This window comes from Microtus oregoni, unplaced genomic scaffold (genome assembly GCF_018167655.1).
Source record: "Microtus oregoni isolate MIOR12 unplaced genomic scaffold, Mior012 000000F_ref0000247, whole genome shotgun sequence".
NCBI lineage: Eukaryota > Metazoa > Chordata > Mammalia > Rodentia > Cricetidae > Microtus > Microtus oregoni.
In genome coordinates, this window is record NW_024543059.1 from 91,719,805 (window position 1) to 91,741,935 (window position 22,131).

Sequence of the window (22,131 nt, forward strand, 5' to 3'; positions counted from 1 at the left end):
TCTAAATATGCTCTCAATTTTCTTCTCCAATTTTCATCAGTGTAAGAAAATTAGCAGTGGTTCTAAGAAACCAAAATCTTATTCCTGGTTATTTGAGTTTTCAGAAATCCTGGTATCTCATCAATTCTAAACTCAGCATTCTGTCATCTTACATGTGTAAGCGGTAATACTTTGTGGGGTGTGTGTGTGTGTGTGTGTGTGTGTATGTGTGTGTGTGTTTAAAGCTTCTGGGCAGAAAGCCCATTCTATGAGATTTTCCTCCTAAGAACAATATAAAATCATACTGGGCTTTATTTCGTTATTGCGTTGTTCAATACAGATAGTTACTAAAGAGGTAGGTGCAAGGCACTTCTTTATGTATTGAACTAACATGTCTGAAAAAATATTTTAGTGTTTCCTCAGATATTATGCTATAATTTATATGACAGTGACACATGCAAGCGGCATACAAATAAAATACAATTTTCTGATATTTATTATTATGTTCTCAGTGCTAATGTTAATTCCCATATGTCTCTGTGAGATTACACTTCAGCTTACTTGCCCCAGTGCAGAGGTGTCAATGCTCCATCGTCACTAGGAATCCTAGTCACCGCTGGGTTTAAACTGCGTTCTGAGTTGCAGTATTAGCAGCTCTCATTTTATCTATAGTTTCTGGTTTTGTGCAGTGATTTAGCATTTAACCATAACCCCTAACTTCCCTCTCAGGAGCATGCTCTATGCGGCAAGTGTCACCTTAGAAACATTCCACAATTTTTGCTCTGTTTTTTTGTTTTGAGATAGCGTAGCCCTGGCTGTCCTAGAATGCACTCTGTAGACCAGGCTGGCTACGAACCCGCAGAGATCCCCCTGCCTCTGCTTCCCAAGTGCTGGGATAAAGGGTGTGCACCAACACTGCTGTCATCCTACAACTTTACTGAATTTCCACTCTGCCCCACGCTGTGGGAAGGCATGTGTCCACGGGTGGTACTCTGTTGTGCAGCACACAAGCTGAGTGTTGGTGCATTTGTATCTCTTGTAGACTTGGGCTGAGAAGTTGCTTTAGTCCTAATGCTGTCAAAGGAAATACAAGAAAAAATGATTTGGGGCCTTAAATGAGAGAAGATAAAATCTACACTTTGCTAAGCGTTTGTCAGTTTTCTTTGTCTTTTCAAAGAATTAACTCTTTGTTTCATTACGACACAAAAATTTCCCATGAACTATTGCATGGAAATTGGGGGTGATAACATATTTGAAAGATTTTGCACTGATGGAGTGAGTTTTGTTTCAAAGATGTAAGAAGCAGGCTGGACAGAAGACTCGGAAGTTAAAAGCACTGGCTGCTCTTGTAAAGGCTCTAAGTTCAACCCAGCACCTATGTGGCAGCTCATAACTGTATGTAACTACAGTTCCAGGGGATCTGATGCCCTGTTCTCACCTCTATGGGTACTGCATGCACATGGAATACACACACACACACACACACACACACACATGCCAACAAAACACCCATACACGTAAAATAATGTTTAAACAAAACTGTTCAACGCACACAAGAAAATAAAGTAATACAGCACATAATAGAATTAGAACCAAGGACAGAAATCACATGATCATCTAAATAGATACAGAAAAAAAGTTTGATAAATTTTATATCTCTCTATGTTAAAAGTCCTGAAAAAGCCGGTGGCAGAAGGGTCATATGTCAACACTATAAAAGCTACAAGTGAAAAACATATAGCTATATGTTGAATGGGGTAAAATGAAAGAATTGCCTCTAAAATTTGGAGCAGTCTAAGGTGTCCAATATTTCCACTCTTGTTTAATACATACAATGTCTGAAGTCTTAGGATGAGTCATAAGACAAAAGAAAGAAATCAAAGAGATACAAATAAAAAAGGGAACAGATCAAATTACCCTTGTTTTCAGATAATAGGATCCTATATTTAAAAGACCCTAAAGATTCTAGCAGAAATCTCTTAGGTCTGGGGACACTTTTAATAGATTAGTGGGATACAAAACTGGCATGTAACAGCCAGCAGCTTTTCTACAGACCAATAACAAGCATACTCAGAAGGAAAACCATCTTGTTCACAGCAGCCGCAACTGAATAAATAATAAATATTAGGAACAAGCCTAATCAAGAAAGTGAAAAATCTTCCTAATGAAAGTTGTAAATATAAAATACTGGAAAAAGAAATAGATAACAGTAAAAGATGGAGAGAGCTTCCAGGCTTGGGGATTGATTGACAGAATTACTATTGCTCAAATGACCATATTACTAAAAACAATCTACGGATTCAGTGTAATTCCTAGCAAAATTCTAATGACACTCCTCCCAGAACTCGGGGAAACAATCTTAAAATTCATATAAAAGCACAGAAGACCCCCAAATAGCTAAGCCAATTCTGAGCAGAGTAATGCTGGAGGTACCCCCATAACCTGATTTTAATTATACTACGAAGCCATAGCAACAACAGTAGCAGAGTACTAACTCAAACACAGATGCTTAAATCAAGGCACTAGAGCAGAGTGCCCAGAAATAAGCCCACTCGACCACAGACACCAGATTCTTCTCAAAAGGCCACCTCCTCAACAAAACAAATAAATGAGAGAGAATTAAACACCCTCCATAAAACCTCCACAAATAATCTAATCATTAAGTGGACAAATGAGTTGTACAGTTCCCAAGAGAGGCATAAATGGATGGTAAACATGTGAAAATTGTTAAACAGTCCCTAGCCATCGGGGAAATAAGAATGAAAAGTGCTTTGATGTCCCATCTGACCCCATTCCAAATGGCTCACGTCCAGAAAGCAGGAACAGCGGGTGCAGGAGGGAAAGGGAAACTTTACACTATTGATGAGAGTGGAAATTGGAAATCAGCACCGAGATTCCTCCAGAAACCAAAACTAGAACTGGCACATGAGCCTCTACCGTTCCACTTCTGGGAATGCACCCCAAGGACTCTAAGCCTGTACACCTCAGAGATACGTGTGTCTACAGCTGCTCTACTCCCAGCTGCCAAGACATGGAATCAGCCTAGATGCCCATCAACAGGTGAAGGGGCACACACACACACACGCACACCAGAACCGACCACCATAAAAAAGAAATTCTGTCGTTTGCAGGGAAGTGGATGGAACTGGAGAGGGTCGTGATAAGAAGTACGGCAGGCTCAGAAAAACAAATATTGTAAGTTTTCTTTCATGGAGAATCAAAATCCATTTTAAAGATGTAAGTAGAAGGGGTGCTATTTGGGTGAAGGAGGCCAGCGGGAGGGAATCGGAATGAGAGCAGATGGGAGAGAGACGAATGTGATCGAAGCACACTGTAGGAAGACGCCAGAGCAGACCTGGTCACCTTAGAGTTAACACGTGCTAATGTGACTGAGGCACACTGTAGGAAGACGCCAGAGCAGACCTGGTCACCTTAGAATTAACACGTGCTAATACAAAAAAAAAAAAAAAAAAAAAAAACAAGAAAGAAACCAAAACCAACTTGATTTAAAAACCATTAGCTTGAGGTTGGGAGATAGTTCAGTGGTTAAAAGCATCCTGTTCTTCCAGAGAACCTGGGCTCAGGACCCAGCCCACACCAGGTGGCTCACAGCCGTCAGTTACTGGACAGCATTGCTGGCTGGTCAGAGGTCGCAGCCTCCCGGTGGCTTAGCAGCTATCTCAACAGCTCAGCAACCAGGAACCCCGCCCTGCTTCCTGCTTTCTACCTGCCCTTATCTGGAGAATGTACCCGGGCCTGGAGGACTGGCTTATCTAAAAGCTGTCTCTGAACCAGCCGCCTGATTTGTCTTTAGCTTGATCTCTGGCAGAGATCCCTGCTGAGACTTGTGCTGGGGCTCTGCCATAGGACCCTGCTGCCACATAGGAGGCCTTGTGAGAGGAGCGTGCCACTAATGCAAATTAGGATTTGTCTACAAATTCCACATAGTCCTTAGATTCTGGGATGAAATTGAGCTGAGTCACTGAAATCTGTCTCCCGGAGGGCTGTCTCCATTCATGCTCATGGGCTGACAAAGCTTTCTGTCCCCCATCTGCCTCTTTCCCCTCTCGGCCTGTTCCAGGGGACCTGACACCTTTCTGTACTCCACAGGCACAAGATATGCAAGTCACACATACACACACAGAGAGGCAGACAAAGCACCAATTACACATAAAATAAAGTAAATGTTTAAAGCAACACTAAAACCCCTTAGCTCCTATCTCTAGACACAAGAATTGCTGCTGTCCCCGTGCTCCCGAAGCCTTGCAACAACCAGCTAGTCCAGTTTAAGCACCCCTCTGCCATCTCTGCCCTGCAGAGTGTGTTTACATAGGAACAAAATGGGAACAGAGGAGGGAAAGTCAGTACGTGAAGGTAATGAGATACACTGAGATGCAGGAAGGCAGTTGATAGGGCCCTTAGAGACCAGCATGGAAGACGAGATGTTAAAGAAGTTTGTCAGTTTGACAGAGAGCTCACCTTTGGAGAATCAGCTCTGCTTGCTTTTCAGAAATATGCAAACCCAGCATCTGCAGAGACTGGACAATTTCGGAAGGCTCGATTTTCCCTTCAAACAATGAAAACAGTGTCAGGTCAGGCTCAGAATCTGAGAACACTTCTGAACCATGCCAGTGAAGCAAAGCATTCAGGCAAGCCAGCGATCTTCTTAAATGCATATTGTGGCATCGGTACTCAAATTGTTCACAGATTCCTTAAAATGCACACATACTATTTGATTCATAAGCCTAGTGGATAAACAGTGGTAATCCTCCAAGTGTAGGCCAAAAGCTCCCATCCTTGCTGGGTAATGAGAGTGAGGGGCAGTAGGAGGGGGATCTAAATCCTGACCGTCTACAAGACAAATGCCATTAAACCAGGAACTGCTCATTTAAAAATGCCCATATCTGCATTTTAATAAGTAAAGGGGCATTTAATTAATGAGGAGTCACATGTGGCCAAGTAAAAGAGAGCAAGAAATAAGGAATTGAACAAAAGAACACAGACTTCTGAGAAATCTCAGTGAAAAAAAGACAATGAGGAGAGAAAAGCAATGAAAGAGAGAAAAAATAATACAAGGGGAGTCTGAAGACTCTGCAGATGGAACAAATTAGGGAAAAGCGGAAGAGAGGAAACAGAACACACCATGAACACAAGCGCCCCTGCTTTCCCCTCAAGGGGCTCACACAGCTGGGACCATGCACAGTAAGAGGTTCTGCAACCACGCAGTGTGGACGGCAAGCTCCTCAGGGAAAAGGGACACACAGGGACAGGGGGAAGGAAGACACCTTCTGAGTGAGGAACCTAAAGAAGTGACAGGATGCTGAAGGAGACCACTCAGAGAAAGGACAATGGCAGGAGACTCTGGACAGTGGTGGGAGGGGGGCAGAGGGGACATCATTTCAACAGTGAAGTGCTTCGTATCCCTCCCAGCAATCTCCTAGGCCATACAGTAGTCGTCGTCATTGTCTTCTTCTTCTTCTTCTTCTTCTTCTTCTTCTTCTTCTTCTTCTTCTTCTTCTCCTCCTTCTCCTCCTCCTCCTCCTCCTCCTCTTCTTCCTCTCTCTCTCTCTCTCTCTCTCTCTCTCTCTCTCTCTCTCTCTCTTTCCCTTTTATCTTCTTATTTTGAGTACCCATAAGTTTTTATTCTCCCAGGGAAGAAGGGAAGGGAAAATCAGCACTCTTACAAAATGATTATACAATAGGAATATAAGTACTCAGGTACACTAAAAATCAACCATGAAATAAACACCCCAGTGGTGGGATCACCATAGCCCAAGGAGGTTCAGTCTCCTGCAGTTCAGGACAGAGTAGGGATCGGGGAAAGGACAGACCCCCCCCTCCCCCCATAAATTCAAGACTTCTCACAAAGCTTTAGTTTTTAGCAGTAAACATAGAGTTACATCTGTACGCCTCCTAGTAACCATCTCGTGGCCGCTTTGACAAGCTTCTTGTACCGGTATTAAATTCCTGAGTGACCAGACTTATACACTCATATTTCCTTTTCTGATTTTCAGACAGAAGGCCCCACAATTGTTTCTCTCTACCTAAGGGTTATAGATTAAGTTGGTTTAATCCATCCAAAGGCAAATCACACCAAGAAATGGTCTCACCAGAGGGAAGTGGCTCACCTGCGATCCCTGCATTGAGGAGGTGAAAGCAGGATAGCCAAGAATCTGAGGCTAACCTGGGCTGCACTCTTAAAAGACTCAGTGGTCCACTGCACAGCGGCTGTGTTCTGTAAAGTTACTGCAGACACTGAATTAGCAAACGCAAAACCACTGATCCTGCAGGGGATTTGGGTGCAAGTTCCTGAGAGACTCTATCACAGCATTGTCATCCACTGACCTAAGGGTACCTCGTGTTTGTCCGGACACCTCATGACTGTGCGCTGTTCATTCACTGACATGGAACCCTTGGAAAATGGTTCTAAGAAATCTACATTCTGCATGGCATACCCCATGGCACTCTTGGACTTGGACTAGCACCATGTATGGGGAACATTTTATAAAGTAAAATTATCCACCAAACAATGTACAAAGATGCAAACAAAATGCACAAAACAGATCTTGAAAGAGACAGTTGCTTACAGTCTGAGAGTTAAAATAAAGAAGAATGTCACCTTATGTTTTAAGAATCAAAAATATCACTTTATCCTTATTATGTCTCAACTAAAAATATCTATGTTCAATGATTCAAAGTTTTTGCTCTTCTCTGTATGGCCATGAACAACTGGAATACACATCTTTGAATTAATTCTGAGGCTAAATTTTAGCAAGTAGTAATATTCACCAGTACAAAATCCACAAATAATGAGAAAATAGACTACATATGTTAATGTTAAGGGATCCTTATAAACAAAAACATGAGCCTATAATGGTAAATTGTTTGAAAATATATATGAAGTCATAAGTGGAAGGGGAGCGGTCTACATTTATGAAATATGTATTGTTAAAATTTCACCTCTATTTCCTATGGTTTAATTCTAGTTTTCTGGGGAGGACAATTTATGTACTAGGTGGCTGATGTGGGATGTCCTTCTGTGTATGTGTTGCCTTAATTGGTTAATGAATAAAGCTGCTTTGGCCAATGGTAGAACAGAATATAGCCAGGCTGGAAGGGATATATAGAGAGAGTAGGTGGAGTCAGAGAGATGCCATATAGCTGCCAAAGGAGAAAGATGCTAGGCTGGAAACTTACTGGAAGCCACAGTCTCGTGGCCATACACAGATTAAAAGAAATGGGTTAATTTAAGATGTAAGAGCTAGCTATAAAGACACTGAAGCTATTGGCCAAGCAGTGTTGTAATCAATATAGTTTCTGTGTGATTATTCGGGTCTGGGCAGCCAGGAGACAAAAGAGCAGTCTCCGTCTACAGGTGGCTGAGCACCTGTCACATAGTAGCTGGTCCTGAGATTGTTAACAACACACAGACAACACTGTCTCTGCAACTGGACTGCAGAGGATCCAGGTCAGGATAGAAGTTTACATGCAGGAAAGAGAGTTCATTTAAAAAAAACTGGATTTAGCCGGGCAGTGGTGGCACACACCTTTAATCCCAGCACTCAGGAGGCAGAGGCAGGCGGATCTCTGGGAGTTCGAGGCCAGCCTGGTCTACAAGAACTAGTTCCGGGACAGGCACCAAAGCTCCAGAGAAACCCTGTCTCGAAAAACAAAAAAAAATAAAAAAATAAAAAATAAAAATAAAAAACTGGACTTGCCTGAGGATTGACCTCGGGCTTGAGGGCAATATACATAATGCAAGGTTTACTGGCGGCTACAGCCCCCACCTCCACCACACACTGAGCTTGTAGCTGTTGTGAGCCGTCAACAAAACCATCTATAAGGTTTGGTTATTTGAAGGAATTTGATTTTAAGTTAATGTTCAGTCTAAATCATTAGCTAGTACATTATAACTGTCGATCCAAATAAGGTCTGTTGACTTTCTAAACGAAGTTTTATTTGAACACAAGCATATAATTTGCCTACATATTGTCTTTGGCTGAGACACAACCACAACTCAGACTACATAACCCACATAGTTAAAATATCTATAACCTAGAATTTGATTGAAATGTTTTATACCAACCCTTGAAAAGAATGATACTTTTTTCAATCTATTAGTCAACTTCTTTCTTGAATAACAAGTCTGTGAATTGAACCATTCATTAGGGGTTGGGAAAGGTTTAGAGTTGCATTATAATTTTTTTGAATTCATCCTTCCTGTCAATGGTTGCCTCTGGACATGGGTCTGGTGTTTTTCCACTGCTGATTTTCTTCCTACTTACCTGGGACTCTCTTCCTGAACTAGTATTGTAAGCAAGGCAATGCCATCCTGGCCAGAAGGTAAAGACTAACGCTGAGCTATTCTCATTTTTAGGATCAGAGACTATCTAAATAACTCTTCCAAAGAGATTATAAAATGTAAGATATGAACTTATCATTTTACAATACACAAGTCATGCCTGTATATGGAAAAATAAATACCTCTTATTGGAAGAACAATAATTATTATTTTAAACTATTATTATTTTATTTAATAATACTAGTATGTAAATAATTATTATTTTAAGTGAAATGAGCATGATCTCAATGGTTAACACTGTATGGCAATTTTTAATTCAACAGAAAAAAACTATAAATTTTCTTTATGAAAAATATGGTCTCAAGGCTGGAGAGATGTATCTCGGTGATTAAGAGCATTCAGTGCTCTTACAGAGGACCCAAGTTCAGTCCCCAGCACACATGCTGGCTGGCTCAGAACTACCTATAACTACATCTCCAGGGGGTCTGCAGGCACCTGTACTCATGTGCAATAACTATGCACGCGTGTGCGCGCGCGCACACACACACACACACATGTACAACTAAAATAAAATCTTAAAAAAATAAATGAATAAAAACATGATCTCTCAATCACATTAACAAAATAAACGCTAACACGAATAACAGTCATCTGGAAAGATTATATCTTAGACGTGGAAAGCGTAAAGGCAACTCTGCATAAGAACTGACAATGGGACACACCATCATTATTCTTGTCCAAACTTTTAAATGCCAACTTCATTTTCTTCTCATGGTCTTTCAGGTATTTCATAAATTCTTCAAAATCCAGCTGTCCATCTTTGTTGGTGTCCCCAGTAACAAAAATTTTCTACAGGAAAAAAAAGAGAGAGAGAAATCTTATTGTTAGCATGGGCTAAAGTAAAGACTAACTGTGTATTGACTTCCAGTTTGGGCCAGCTGTGTTAGTATCCAATATGGCATAGCTCCGCAACCTTTCCTGTGGTTAAGATTCCCAGGGTTTCACAGGCAGCGGATGGTGCCAATTTAATAATTACACGAAGACTAAGGCTTCTCTTTTGAATTGCCTTATAATTCCCTCTGTGGAAATAAAGGCAAAGCCCAGAGCCACGTCTTCTGAGCTTGCTTCATCTGTGTTTTCTATGGACCCAAAGACGGGGCTTCCCCTACAGGAAGCTCTGTAACAGAAAAGGGGAGATAGGGCATGTGAAGAGGTGGGCACAGGCTGGCGAGCCAGCAGCGGGATCCAGTGTGGATCTATGGGAAGGCATAGCTGTTCTTAATGAATCCCAAATTGAAAATGGGAACCAAAATTAAGAGAACTGTCCCTTAGATTAATCAAGTCCTGGCCATTGGGGGAGAGGAGAGGCTTTTAGCGATGCTATTGTGCAGTTTCCTGGACTATCACTGGAGACAGAGACATCAAGCATCTTCCTCCACGCCTGACCGTTGTAAGGTCAAGGTTTCCTGGCTGTAGATTCTGAATCAATGTCTATTTTTATTTATAACCCTACCGTGGTCTGCTTGCATATTCAGTCTCCCCTACTTGTAGAATGACAAAAGAAAATTATCCCTTCGGATTTCTTATTTTTCTAATAAAAAAGTATCTTTTGCACCTCACACTATACAATGTAAACTTCTATCTTAAAAAGATAATTGAATTCTCAGTCCATATGAATGATATTTCTTCTGCAGACATATGAGAACCCACACATTAGAACTTCTTTGATGTGGCCTTTACCTGAGGAGAAACCCAGGAATTCTTTTAAAATAATGTTCCATGTGGTTGGTCTGGAGCCCTGGGAACGGCTCTCCCTTGGCTTTGAAATGAATGTGCACCCAGAATCAATGGACATGCTAAGCCTCACACCTTTTGCCAAAAAAGATTTGCAGGAAAATAAAATGTTAAAAAGGAATAAGTGGGTTTCGAAGAACTTAAGCTGTTTATGATGAGATCCTGGATTCCTTCTAAAAGGTTAATTGGTATCAAATAAATACACATCACATTTTGGAAGAAGAGGGACCAGGGTCCCAAGATCCACCTCCGTATGGGAGATTTCCAACTCTTGAAGTTGCCACCTTTAAGACACACCTCTTAGAAGTTCCAGCACCAGCCCCCAATAGAATCACTGGCTGAGTGCCAGGTCATTAAAAGGAACACCTTTGAGAAACGTTTATCCCAGTCACAGCAAAAGACAAAGAAACCACAATGTAGTGATGGGCATATGGAATCAACTTCAAAGACAGCTGGCCAACATACGGAAGCGTAAAAGAAAGACTCCAACCATCTGCACAGCTATTAGGATGTGGATGGGTCTTACTTAGGAACAGAAACAAAACAAAATTGCTCCCAACCACCACTGAGCCCCCAAACACATGTGGAGTGAATGTTCCGGTCCTCTAAACCAAGGCACATCTTGGTCCCTTCTGCTGTGGTGGTTTGAAGAAGGATGGCCTCCATAACCTCATATATTTGGATGCTTGGTCCACCCTGTTTGGGAAGGACTAGGAGGTGTGGCCTTGTTGGAGGTGCATCCCTGAGGGTGGGCTTTGAAGTTTTAGGAGCTTATGTAATTCCCAGGCAGTTCTTTGTCCTGCCTCCAAATTTTGGATGAGATGTAAACTCTCAGCTACTTCTCCAGTTCCTGCCTATCTGCCTGCTGCCAGGCTCCCCATCACACTGGTCATAGTTTCTCCCTCTGAGACTGTAAGCAAGTCCCCAACTCACAGGGTCTCTTCACATCAGTAGAAAAGTAACTAAGAGGTGCCAAAGCTACTAAGCCAGGCCTCTGGTGACGGGAGAACACAGGACGAGTAGTCCCCATAAAACAGAACTGTAGCCAATAGCAAAAGCAATCAGAAGCTGGAAATTTTATTATAGCCACAAGGAAAACTGAGAAATACTCTTGAAGATATTCGCTGCGAGGATGACCTTGAACTTTTTCTAATCATCCTGCCTCCCCATTCTCGGTGTTGGGATGGAGGCTGGCACCACCACAATGGCATATAAGGTACTGGTGATCGAATCAAGCCCTCTACCTGCCCGCTACATCCCTAGCCCCTGGAGGATTCTTAATAAACAGAAGCAATACTAGTCCAGCGGCACCTCAAAGGACCAGGTCAAGTTTGAGAACGTCTAAACTATGACTCCATTCTGCCTCAGGAGGCCTCTCCAGAGGTTCTGACCCCATATCAATCTGAGCTTCATGAAGCCCACCTCGTCATCCTCCAGAGAAAGAGTGACCCCTAAATCCTGCAGACCTTTCTGAAATTCAAAGCGGTCCACAGCTCCATCTTCATCACGATCCAGATACCAAAAAAGATCTTCGTAGAGGGAATCCATGTGCAATGTCTCCTGCGGCCCGGGTAACCCCTGCTATGGCCCTCTGAGTCCCCCAGGGGCCGAAGTCCCTGGGATAGGACAAAGATTATGTCTGCCCACAGTGAGAGAGAAGGACGAAGGCAAAGCATCTGCAGGGGTTACCGCATCAGAAGGAGAAAGCCTCATCCTAACCGTCCCGAGATTGCCAGGGCGCGCGCAGGGCAAGAACCAGTGGGCTACTCCGGAACCGAGTTCCGCCCCCGAGTCCATGGGCAGGAGGTCCTACCTCCACTCTAGGTTCTACAGGAGCCAAGACAGAACCAGCCATGCCCTGCCACCACTTTCAGAGACCCCAGCGCAAGACCATCTAAAAGAGAAGTTTGTATTTTGTCTTGCTTTGTTTGGTCTGTTTTGGAAAAAAAAAAAAAAAAAAAAAAAAACCGCGAGAATAGAGTGGAACTGGGCTATTGCTCTGTGATCTGCGGACAGTCGCAGAGGTCACCCGACCACTTTTGGAAAACTGTGTGTGGTTTGCGACTTGTTATTGTTTTCTGGGGTGCTGGGGAAGGAATGTGTTCGAACATGCACATGCTAGAAAATCGCTAACTGCCCCACCACCGAGCTTCAGGTAGGGTCTATATTTTTAGTTATAAACAGGTTGTCCTAAGAAGAGGATTATTTTTAGGGGTGAAGTGCACCAGGCTGACGGTCATAAAGACTGAAAACGGACAGCTAGGAAGCCAGCATGGGACCGACCGAGGCCCTCTGCATTGGGGTGACAGTTGTATAGCTTGATCTTTTGTGGGGACTGTAGCAGCGAGACCAGGATCTGTCCGTGATGCATGAGCTGGCTCTTTGGAATTTATTCCCTATGGTGGGGATGCCTTGTTCAGCCTTGATGCAAGGGGGTGGAACTTGGTCCTGCCTCAACCTGATATGCCTTGCTTTGTTGACTCCCATGGGAGGCCTTACCCCATCTGAATGGAGAGGAAGGAGGAATGGATGGGGGGACGGATAGAAGAGAGGCAGGGGGAGGGAACAAGAGGAGAGGAGGGAGGTAAAATAAATTGGTGTGTAAAATAAATTTTTAAAAAATGATGAATAAAAAAAGACTGAAAATAAAGAAAAATTAGCCCGTGTGGATCTTTTCTTCTGTGTTCCCCCCTCCATCTCCACTTCCCACCCCTGATTTTTTTATCTTTTATTTTTACACAAAATCTATAGTGATTCTGGGGGCAAAATTTCTCCATCTGGGCACCAGTTGAGACCCAGAGGATAATCCACAAATGGCCAGGGATTAAGGCAGCTGGACTCCAACGAGAAGGCAGGAGAGACTGTTAGTACTATCTGTGGCTTTTCAATGCCCACCGTCCTGAGCCATGGGAAGCCCTGAACCCCCGGCCCCTTGTCCCGCTCCAGGAAAAGTGCGGAAATGCAGTTCCGCGGACAGACTCCCTGCTTTTACACTGCTTGTTTTTCAAACTGAATACTTTTTCAAATGAAAACACAAATGTGCAGTGAGACAGCACCGGATGCTTGAGCCCCAGACGGAAGGCTCCTCAACGCTAGGCCAGCCTGAGATAACGCGTAATGAGACCTTCACTCAAAAATAAGTATTTTAATTAGATATTAAAATAGAAAATTTAATTCTGCCATCCTCCATTAGCTCTATACTTCTCATCATACCAAGTGCTGAGAGCAAGACAAAGAGCATCACAAAGCCTAGACAGATTCCCTCAAGGAGGAGGATGCACCACAGTTAAACATAGGTATTGCTGTAAGCTCTGCAATAGGTATTTCCCAAGAGCTGTTGAGCAGGGGCTCACACGGAAGGCTGTTTCACAAAACCTGTGGCCCAATTGTGAATGAATTGTCACACAAAAGAGGATTTGAACTTTTGGATGTATTTATTTGATGGGGATGTGCTTGTGCATCTGTGTGCCTTTCAAGTGTGCTGGTGCTGGAGCATTTCAAGAATGGGCACCGAGTCCCCCGGACCTGGTGTTACAGATGGTTGGGAGTCGTGCTGGTCTGAGGAACGGGGGACAATGTGTTGTCACTATTAATTTCCCACAGATTTCTCAATCTCTCCTTCTGCACCTTCTTTCTAGCTTTTTGTTTTGTCTTTAAGTCAAAGATTAGACTAGAACATTTTAAAAGATAGTCCCAAAATATTCTCTGAAATACTCTGCTGAACATCAGAACAGTTAGGACACTGGAGATGGAGGAAATCGTCTGAAATTTAATGTCTTGACATGGAAGTCATGAGTAACATAGCTCAATGCAGAAGAAGAGTCAAGGAAATCTAACTTAGGCTTAGAAGACGTTGAAACAGTACAGCATCCTCTACTTCTGAAATGTAAAATAATAAAACAATAAAAGGAAGCATACCCAGGATGAATTTACATTGGGAGGGGTCTTTCTTTGATCCACACTATTTCTGTGGCTATATTTTATGAGTGTATGGAAGACAGAGATGGTTTGGGGCTGGAGAGAACCAGGTGTTCCTGAACCCAGGTTCATGCTAGCAATTTGAATAAATGTGCTCAGTTAGCTTGAGAAGCTGCAGGCAATTTTAAGACTAAGCTTTTTGCCATAATTTCACAGGCAGAGCTCCTAGTGTGAATTTCTTAGGAGACATTTGGATTCATAGGAGCCTGGGACCTTGAAGCTGAGAAGATCGCAGTATGGACAAAATGCTTGTATCACTCAGCTTCCATTCAGATGCTAACTCACCTTATGTATGGGATCCAGAAGTAGGGCTTCTGTGAGTAGTTAGTTCACAAAAGTGGAGCCCTTGTGAATGGGATCAGGGCCCTCGTAATAGCCAGTGACCTCACTTGCTTCTTCTACCGTGTGAAGATGGCTAATAGGCGGAGCTCTCCATATAAGCACATGTGGATGACTACGGGCTTAGGTAAGGATACCTTTAAGATATGCCATAAGGCCAAGGGCTCAGTGCTTGCTGTAGAAGTGTGGAGATCTGTGTTTGGACCCCCAGCATCACATAGAAAGCTGGGCATGGTAGCACACTCCTGTAATATCAGTACTGGAAATTCAAAAACAGAAGATTCCAGGTCTCGGTGCCCAGCAGTCTAGTCAAGCAATGAGCTCCTGGGTCAGGATACGGTGAAGAGCAATAGAGGAAGACAGCCCACACTGACCTCTGGCCTCCATATACACGTGCACACATGCCTTCACATATACTAAAGATGTAGTGTTACATGCACTAGATGATGAACGTCTTGGGGACTCGATATCAAGAATGGTTCAATGGGGTAAACTGAACTCAGGGATAATCCAGGTTCTCTAGTCTGTAATTTTTCATTCTTTTCTTTTCAAAAGGACATTTTATGCTTTCACAATCACATATGGAATAGAATTGAATGCAAAACAACAGTTTATCAAAGTCCATTGCTTTGCTTTGATTTTTTTTCCTCAGGTTTTAACCCCACTGAGATAATTATAATTTCTCTCTGAATAATGGAGATGCTAGATTAGTATCCCTCCCTTTTTGTAGTGTTAGGGACCTAGCCCAAGCCTTCACACACACACACACACACACACATATACACACACACACACTATACAAATGTTGGCCTACTAAGCTTCAGGCCCCACTAATATTCAACTATCTGAAACTTTATAATAGAAAGGTACTTTTGAGGGCATCATGGCACGGAGGTTATGGAATAAGAAAAACAGGGGAATTCTAGCAACGCTCACATCTAACGTTCTAATATACAAAATCAGTATCTTGTGTGTGTGTGTGTGTGTGTGTGTGTCCCCAAGTTTATATTCTAAAAGGTAATGTTACCTCTTCTTTGTAGAAATAAATCCTCTGAAAGAGAAAAATGAAGAGGAAGACTCCTTTATAGTCTAATACGGCCTTCTCCAGGGGAGTATTCAAAGCCTAGTCAGTTCCCAAATTCCCAACAGCCTGTGTTCCCTGATTTTGCCACAGCAATTATGCTTATCTCTTTGTTTTAGTTTCGTTTGGTTTGTTTTCAAGACAGGGTTTCTCGGTGTAGCTTTGGAACCTGTCCTAGAACTTGCTCTGTAGACCAGGCTGGCATCAAACTCACAGAGATCCACCTGCCTTTGCCTACTGAGTGCTGGGATTAAAGGCATGCACCACTACTGTCCAGCGTATGTTTATCTTTTTATTTTACTTTTCTGCCTTGGATTTCTCCCATTCTTCCTGGTTAATTATCACGACTGTTGAATGAAATATCTTCTCACTCTTACCCTAAAAAATTCAGAATCATTTATTTATTTTTCTAGATATTACACATGTAGATAAATAAGCTTCCACAAAGCAACATTCTGTAAAATGTTACTTAACCTCTCTTCTCCACTCTGAGTTCAAAGTCTTACCTTTCGAACAGTGAAGTAGAGGTCACTGATTGGATTTATGAAAACAGCAAAAGGATTTTCTGGCTTTAAAGATTGAATGAGGTTCACTGTTAAATAAGGATCATTGTTTATCATGTGTTAGCTTAGTCATGGTATGGGCTCTGGAATTGATTAGACAGAGTTAAACACTTTTACCAGTTGCTAACTTCAGGGTTTTAGTCAAGTTATTTAATTCCTAGAAAGTTCAAATATAAGGTGGAAATTATTAAAAATCACCCCAAACCCTGGTGCAAAGATTTTTATTTAGTTGGTGTTACTGAACAGTGTAAGAAAATGTCCATTAAGCTGGAGAAGCAGCAGTGGACAAGGCCAAGAGGAACGAGCCAACACCGTATCCATCATTGCTGTATATTAGTTGGTTAAATACATAAAAACCAACAAACAAATAATAACCAAAGCAATTTTCAAAAGTGAAGAGATATTTGATAAAATACTTGCTAATTATAGCATGATAATATCAACCTTGTTTATTCTTCCATTAATCTTGAAAATGCTATCAGTTGGCTTTCCTTATTATCTTGGTCATAACTTTGGTCTTTTTCGTGTAGTCATGTGGTACCTCCTATAGAGATGTATTCTCTACTCAAATATGTCAGTTGTGACTCTGTGTTCTCTACAGCACACAAAGGAGGCCCATTCCCCACAGCCAACAAAACCTGCTTTTGTGGGGCTGGAGAGAGCAGTTAAGAGCACTTATTGCTTTTGTAGGGGACTCAGGTCCATATCCTGGTAACCCCAAGTCTTAGGAGAACTTACATGAGGTTTCTCTTGTAACTCATAGTCAGGGGCTCAAGGAACATCATGGAAGCAGGGGCACAAAGAATATAAGAGCTGGAGGTAGTAAGGAGTGCTGGGAAATGCCAATCTCCCAACATTAATTCAGCAGCTGTGGTTACCTGCACAAGGCCTGCATAATAACAAGCCCGTTAGAAATACAAGCATGGAGTAGGAGGGGTTCCTGAGGCTCCACCCCTAGCTGAGGAGCTATTGACAGGTAACAGCTGCTGATGGAGGCAGAATCACTTTTCTTTAGGGGGTGGCCACAGGGAGGTTGCCCATGTCAGTGGGATGACCCCACACCCATTCATCTATGACTGCATTTATTAGTTAATTAAACAAAGGAGGAGTTGGAGCTGAAAGGGAAATATACTGAGGAGAAGGCTAAGGGAAGTTGAAGAGAGGGTGTGGAGGTGAATATGATTAAGATGCATTGTATCCCTGTAGGACATTCTCAGTGAATAAATTATTAAAAGAGAAAACAGAGGTCATAGTATCAAAAGTGTAGCATGACAATTTCACATTTGCCTCAGGATTGCCTGCCACAAAGTCCTTTCTCTCCCCTTAGTAATGTTGGAATACTTACCAATGATTAACCATTGGGTACTTTGTGCCTCTCTCCTACATTCTACTCGGATATTTGTTGTATCAAAAATTGAAAAACAAAATAATGAGAGCCTGGAGCTGGCAAAATGGCTCAGCAGGCAAAGGTGCTTGCCATCACTCCTCATGACCTGAGTTCAGTCCCCAGAGAGAGAACATGACTCCACCCTGTGCACCATGCTATATGGGTATATGTACACAAATAATCAATAAATGTGAGAAATAGTATAATCTAAAAAGCTTAAACAGATATTTTCTCTCTTCAAAATGCTAAATTTATTGTAACGAAGAGGTAAAATTTGGTGAAACTCTATAGGGATTTCCACTCAAAGTAAATACTTGTCTTAGGGACAAACTGTTTCTTGAAACTTGGAGTCATCCATAGTTCTTACCCCTGTGTACTCAAATCAACCCTCTCCTCAGTTCTTTACAGTATACCAACACTTGACTATGCCTCAGTCAAGTATTTCATCAAATTAAAGAATTTTATGGGCTCCAGTTTCCCAGATATACTGGTGAACTTTATATACCAAGTGGATTAGTGCACACCAGGTAACCAATAACATTTCTGGGTGTGTCTGTGGGTGATTTTGGAAGAGATTGGCATGAGAATCGGCAGGCCGTGTGCGAGGGCACATGTCAACCCAAGGAACAGAATAAAACAATGGAAATATGAAGGCAGCTCGCAGGCTGGGAGCGCTCATAAAAACTGGCATCCTAACCAGATGGAATTGGAACTGCACAGACTGTCGGTCAGCAAGGAGTACAATGAAAACAATATTTCCTCAAAGCAATATACAACTCAATTTCCATTTTTCAAAATATGTCCTATGATGATGAAAATACGCTACATATACACCACGGAATACTGGTGAAGTAGTATAAAATAGAAAAATGGGTGTTGTGGGATATTTGTTTAACCAGGCAAAGTTGTGTTACATTTGTTTAAGCTGCATTTGTTAACTATGCAAAGACATGTTGCATGTGTGTTAGTTAAATAAAATTAACCCGGGCTCAGAGAAGCAGGGTTAGCAACTGGCTGACAAGAAGTAGCAGGGAAGAGTTTAGCTTGTGTTTTTTGTTTGTTCGTTCCTTTGTTTTTAGTTGGGGCGCTGTGGAGGGAGTGGCTTCCGGGACTCCACCAAAGAGACAGAAAATAGAGAAAAAAGAATAAGAGAATGAGAAGAAAGAGGGGGACATGACTGGGGTCAGAAGCCAGACAGCTTCCAGACAGACAGAGAGACCACAGGAAAGTGAGAGATACAGAAAAAAAGGTAAAAAGCCCTGGGGTAAAAAAAAAAAAATGTAGATAAAGCCGGGCAGTGGTGGTTCAAGCCTTTAATTCCAGCACTTGGGAGGCAGAGGCAGGCGGATCTCTATGAGTTTGAGACCAGCCTGGTCTACAGAGCGAGTTCCAGGACAGGCTCCAAAGCTACAGAAAAAAACCCTGTCTTGAAGGGGGAAAAAAAAAACATAAAGAGAAACAAGTTAATATTTAAGTTAAGTTAAAAGAGCTAGTCAGCACATAAGAAAAATTATCCATTATGATCAAGTAGGCTTCATCCCAGAGATGCAGGGCTGGTTCAACATACGCAAATCTATCAATGTAATCCACCATATAAATAAACTGAAAGAAAAAAACCATATGATCATTTCACTAGATGCTGAAAAAGCATTCGACAAAATTCAACACCCCTTTATGATAAAGGTCTTGGAGAGAATAGGGATACAAGGGTCCTACCTAAATATAATAAAAGCTATTTACAGCAAGCCAACAGCTAACATTAAATTAAACGGAGAAAAACTCAAAGCCATCCCACTAAAATCAGGAACACGACAAGGATGTCCACTCTCTCCATACCTCTTCAATATAGTGCTTGAAATTCTAGCAATAGCAATAAGACAACATAAGGAGATCAAGGGGATTCGTATTGGAAAGGAAGAAGTTAAGCTTTCGTTATTTGCAGATGATATGATAGTGTACATAAGCGACCCCAAAAATTCTACCAAAGAACTCCTACAGCTGGTAAACAGCTTTAGTAATGTGGCAGGATACAAGATCAACTCCAAAAAAATCAGTTGCCTTCCTATACACTAAGGATAAGGAAGCAGAGAGGGAAATCAGAGAAGCATCACCTTTCACGATAGCCACAAATAGCATAAAATACCTTGGGGTAACCCTGACCAAGGAAGTGAAAGATCTACTTGACAAGAACTATAAGTCTTTGAAGAAAGAAATTGAAGAAGACACCAGAAAATGGAAAGACCTCCCTTGCTCTTGGATTGGGAGGATCAACATAGTAAAAATGGCAATTCTACCAAAAGCAATCTATAGATTCAATGCAATCCCCATCAAAATCCCATCAAAATTCTTCACAGATCTGGAGAAGACAATAATCAACTTTATATGGAAAAACAAAAAACCCAGGATAGCCAAAACAATCTTATACAATAAAGGATTGTCTGGAGGCATTACCATCCCTGACTTCAAACTCTATTACAGAGCTACAGTATTGAAAACAGCTTGGTATTGGCATAAAAACAGAGACGTCGACCAATGGAATCGAATAGAAGACCCTGACATTAACCCACAAACCTATGAACACCTGATCTTCGATAAAGGAGCTAAAAGTATACAATGGAAAAAAGAGAGCATCTTCAACAAATGGTGCTGGCAAAACTGGATGTCAATCTGTAGAAGAATGAAAATAGATCCATATCTATCACCATGCACAAAACTCAAATCCAAATGGATTAAAGACCTCAATATCAGTTCGAACACACTGAACCTGATAGAAGAGAAAGTGGGAAGTACTCTACAGCACATGGGCACAGGAGACCACTTCCTATGTATAACCCCAGCAGCACAGACACTAAGGGCATCATTGAATAAATGGGACTTCCTGAGGCTGAGAAGCTTCTGTAAAGCAAAGGACACTGTCACTAAGACAAAAAGACAACCCACTGACTGGGAGAAGATCTTCACCAACCCTGCAACTGACAAAGGTTTGATCTCCAAAATATATAAAGAACTCAAGAAACTAGACCGTAAAAGGCTAATCAACCCAATTATAAAATGGGGCACTGATCTGAACAGAGAATTCTCAACAGAAGAACTTCAAATGGCCAAAAGACACTTAAGGTCATGCTCAACTTCCTTAGCGATCAGGGAAATGCAAATCAAGACAACTTTAAGATACCACATTACACCTGTCAGAATGGCTAAAATAAAAAACACCAATGATAGCCTTTGCTGGAAAGGTTGTGGAGAAAGGGGTACACTCACCCATTGCTGGTGGGAATGCAAACTTGTGCAACCACTCTGGAAAGCAGTGTTTCGGTTTCTCAGGAAATTCGGGATCAACCTACCCCTGGATCCAGCAATACCACTCTTGGGAATATACCCAAGAGAGGCCCTATCATACAACAAAAGTATATGCTCAACTATGTTCATGGCAGCATTGTTTGTAATTGCCAGAACCTGGAAACAACCTAGATGCCCTTCAACGGAAGAATGGATGAAGAAAGTATGGAATATATACATATTAGAGTATTACTCAGCAGTAAAAAACAAGGACTTCTTGAATTTTGCATACAAATGGATGGAAATAGAAAACACTATCCTGAGTGAGGTAAGCCAGACCCAAAAAGAGGAACATGGGATGTACTCACTCATATTTGGTTTCTAGCCATAAATAAAGGACATTGAGCTTATAATTCATGTTCCTAGAGAAGCTAAATAAGGTGAATCCAAAGACAAACACATAGGCATCCTCAGGAATATTAACCTTCATCAGGCGATGAAAGGAGACAGAGACAGAGACCCACACGGGAGCACTGGACAGAAATCTCAAGGTCCAAATCAGGAGCAGAAGGAGACGGAGCACGAGCAAGGAACTCAGGACCACAAGGGGTGCACCCACCCACACACTAAGACAATGGGGATGTTCTATTGGGATCTCACCAAGGCCAGCTGGCCTAGGTCTGAAAAAGCATGGGATAAATCCGGACTAGCTGAACATAGCGGACAATGAGGAATACTGAGAATTCAAGAACAATTGCAGTGAGTTTTTGATCCTACTGCACGTACTGGCTTTGTGGGAGCCTAGGCAGTTTGAATGCTCACCTTAGGAGACCTGGATAGAGGTGGGCAGTCCTTGGGCTTCCCACAGGTCAGGGAACCCTGATTGCTCTTGGAGCAGATGAGGGAGGGGGACTTGATCGGGGGAGGGGGAGGGAAATGGGAAGCGGTTTTGGGGATGAGGCAGAAATCCTTAATAAATAAATAAATTTAAAAAATAAAAAAAAATAAAAATAAATAAAAAAAAAGAGCTAGTCAGAAGTGAGCCCAAGCTAGGTCGAGCATTCAAAACTAATAGTAAGTCTCAGCATCATGATTTAGGAGCTTGTTGGTGGCCCCCCAAAAAAGCCTGGTACACATGGATTTTGCAGGTAAATGGATAGAACTAAAAACAATCATACTGAGGAAACCCAGACCCAGGAAGACAAACATCATGTTTTCTCTCGTTGGGGGCTCGTACCTTCAAATCTTCAGATATGAGTACATAGCCTGGAGTAACTAAAACAAAGAGTAAAACAGGATCATTGCCAGGATAGGGCTGTGGTGGAGCCTAGAGAGGGGAATAGCAGTGTGCTAGTGACCTGATGAGGGAAAGAGAAAGGGGGCTCTTCAAGGAGGGGCAGGGAAGCAAACACAGAAGAAGGACAGAAGA

At 42.1% G+C, this 22,131-nt stretch overlaps 1 protein-coding gene across 1 annotated transcript in view; it reads right to left on the reverse strand.

Annotated features, from left to right (window-relative positions):
- The window catches only part of Slc25a24 (solute carrier family 25 member 24), a 41,635-nt gene that overhangs the window by 14,225 nt on the left and 5,279 nt on the right, over window positions 1-22,131 (reverse strand). Inside the window, exons 2-3 of the mRNA XM_041655842.1 lie at window positions 9,004-9,130; window positions 4,459-4,546 (exon numbers count right to left, since the gene is read on the reverse strand). Coding sequence (XP_041511776.1) covers window positions 4,459-4,546; window positions 9,004-9,130 — 215 coding nt within the window. The remainder of the gene's footprint in view (window positions 1-4,458; window positions 4,547-9,003; window positions 9,131-22,131) is intronic.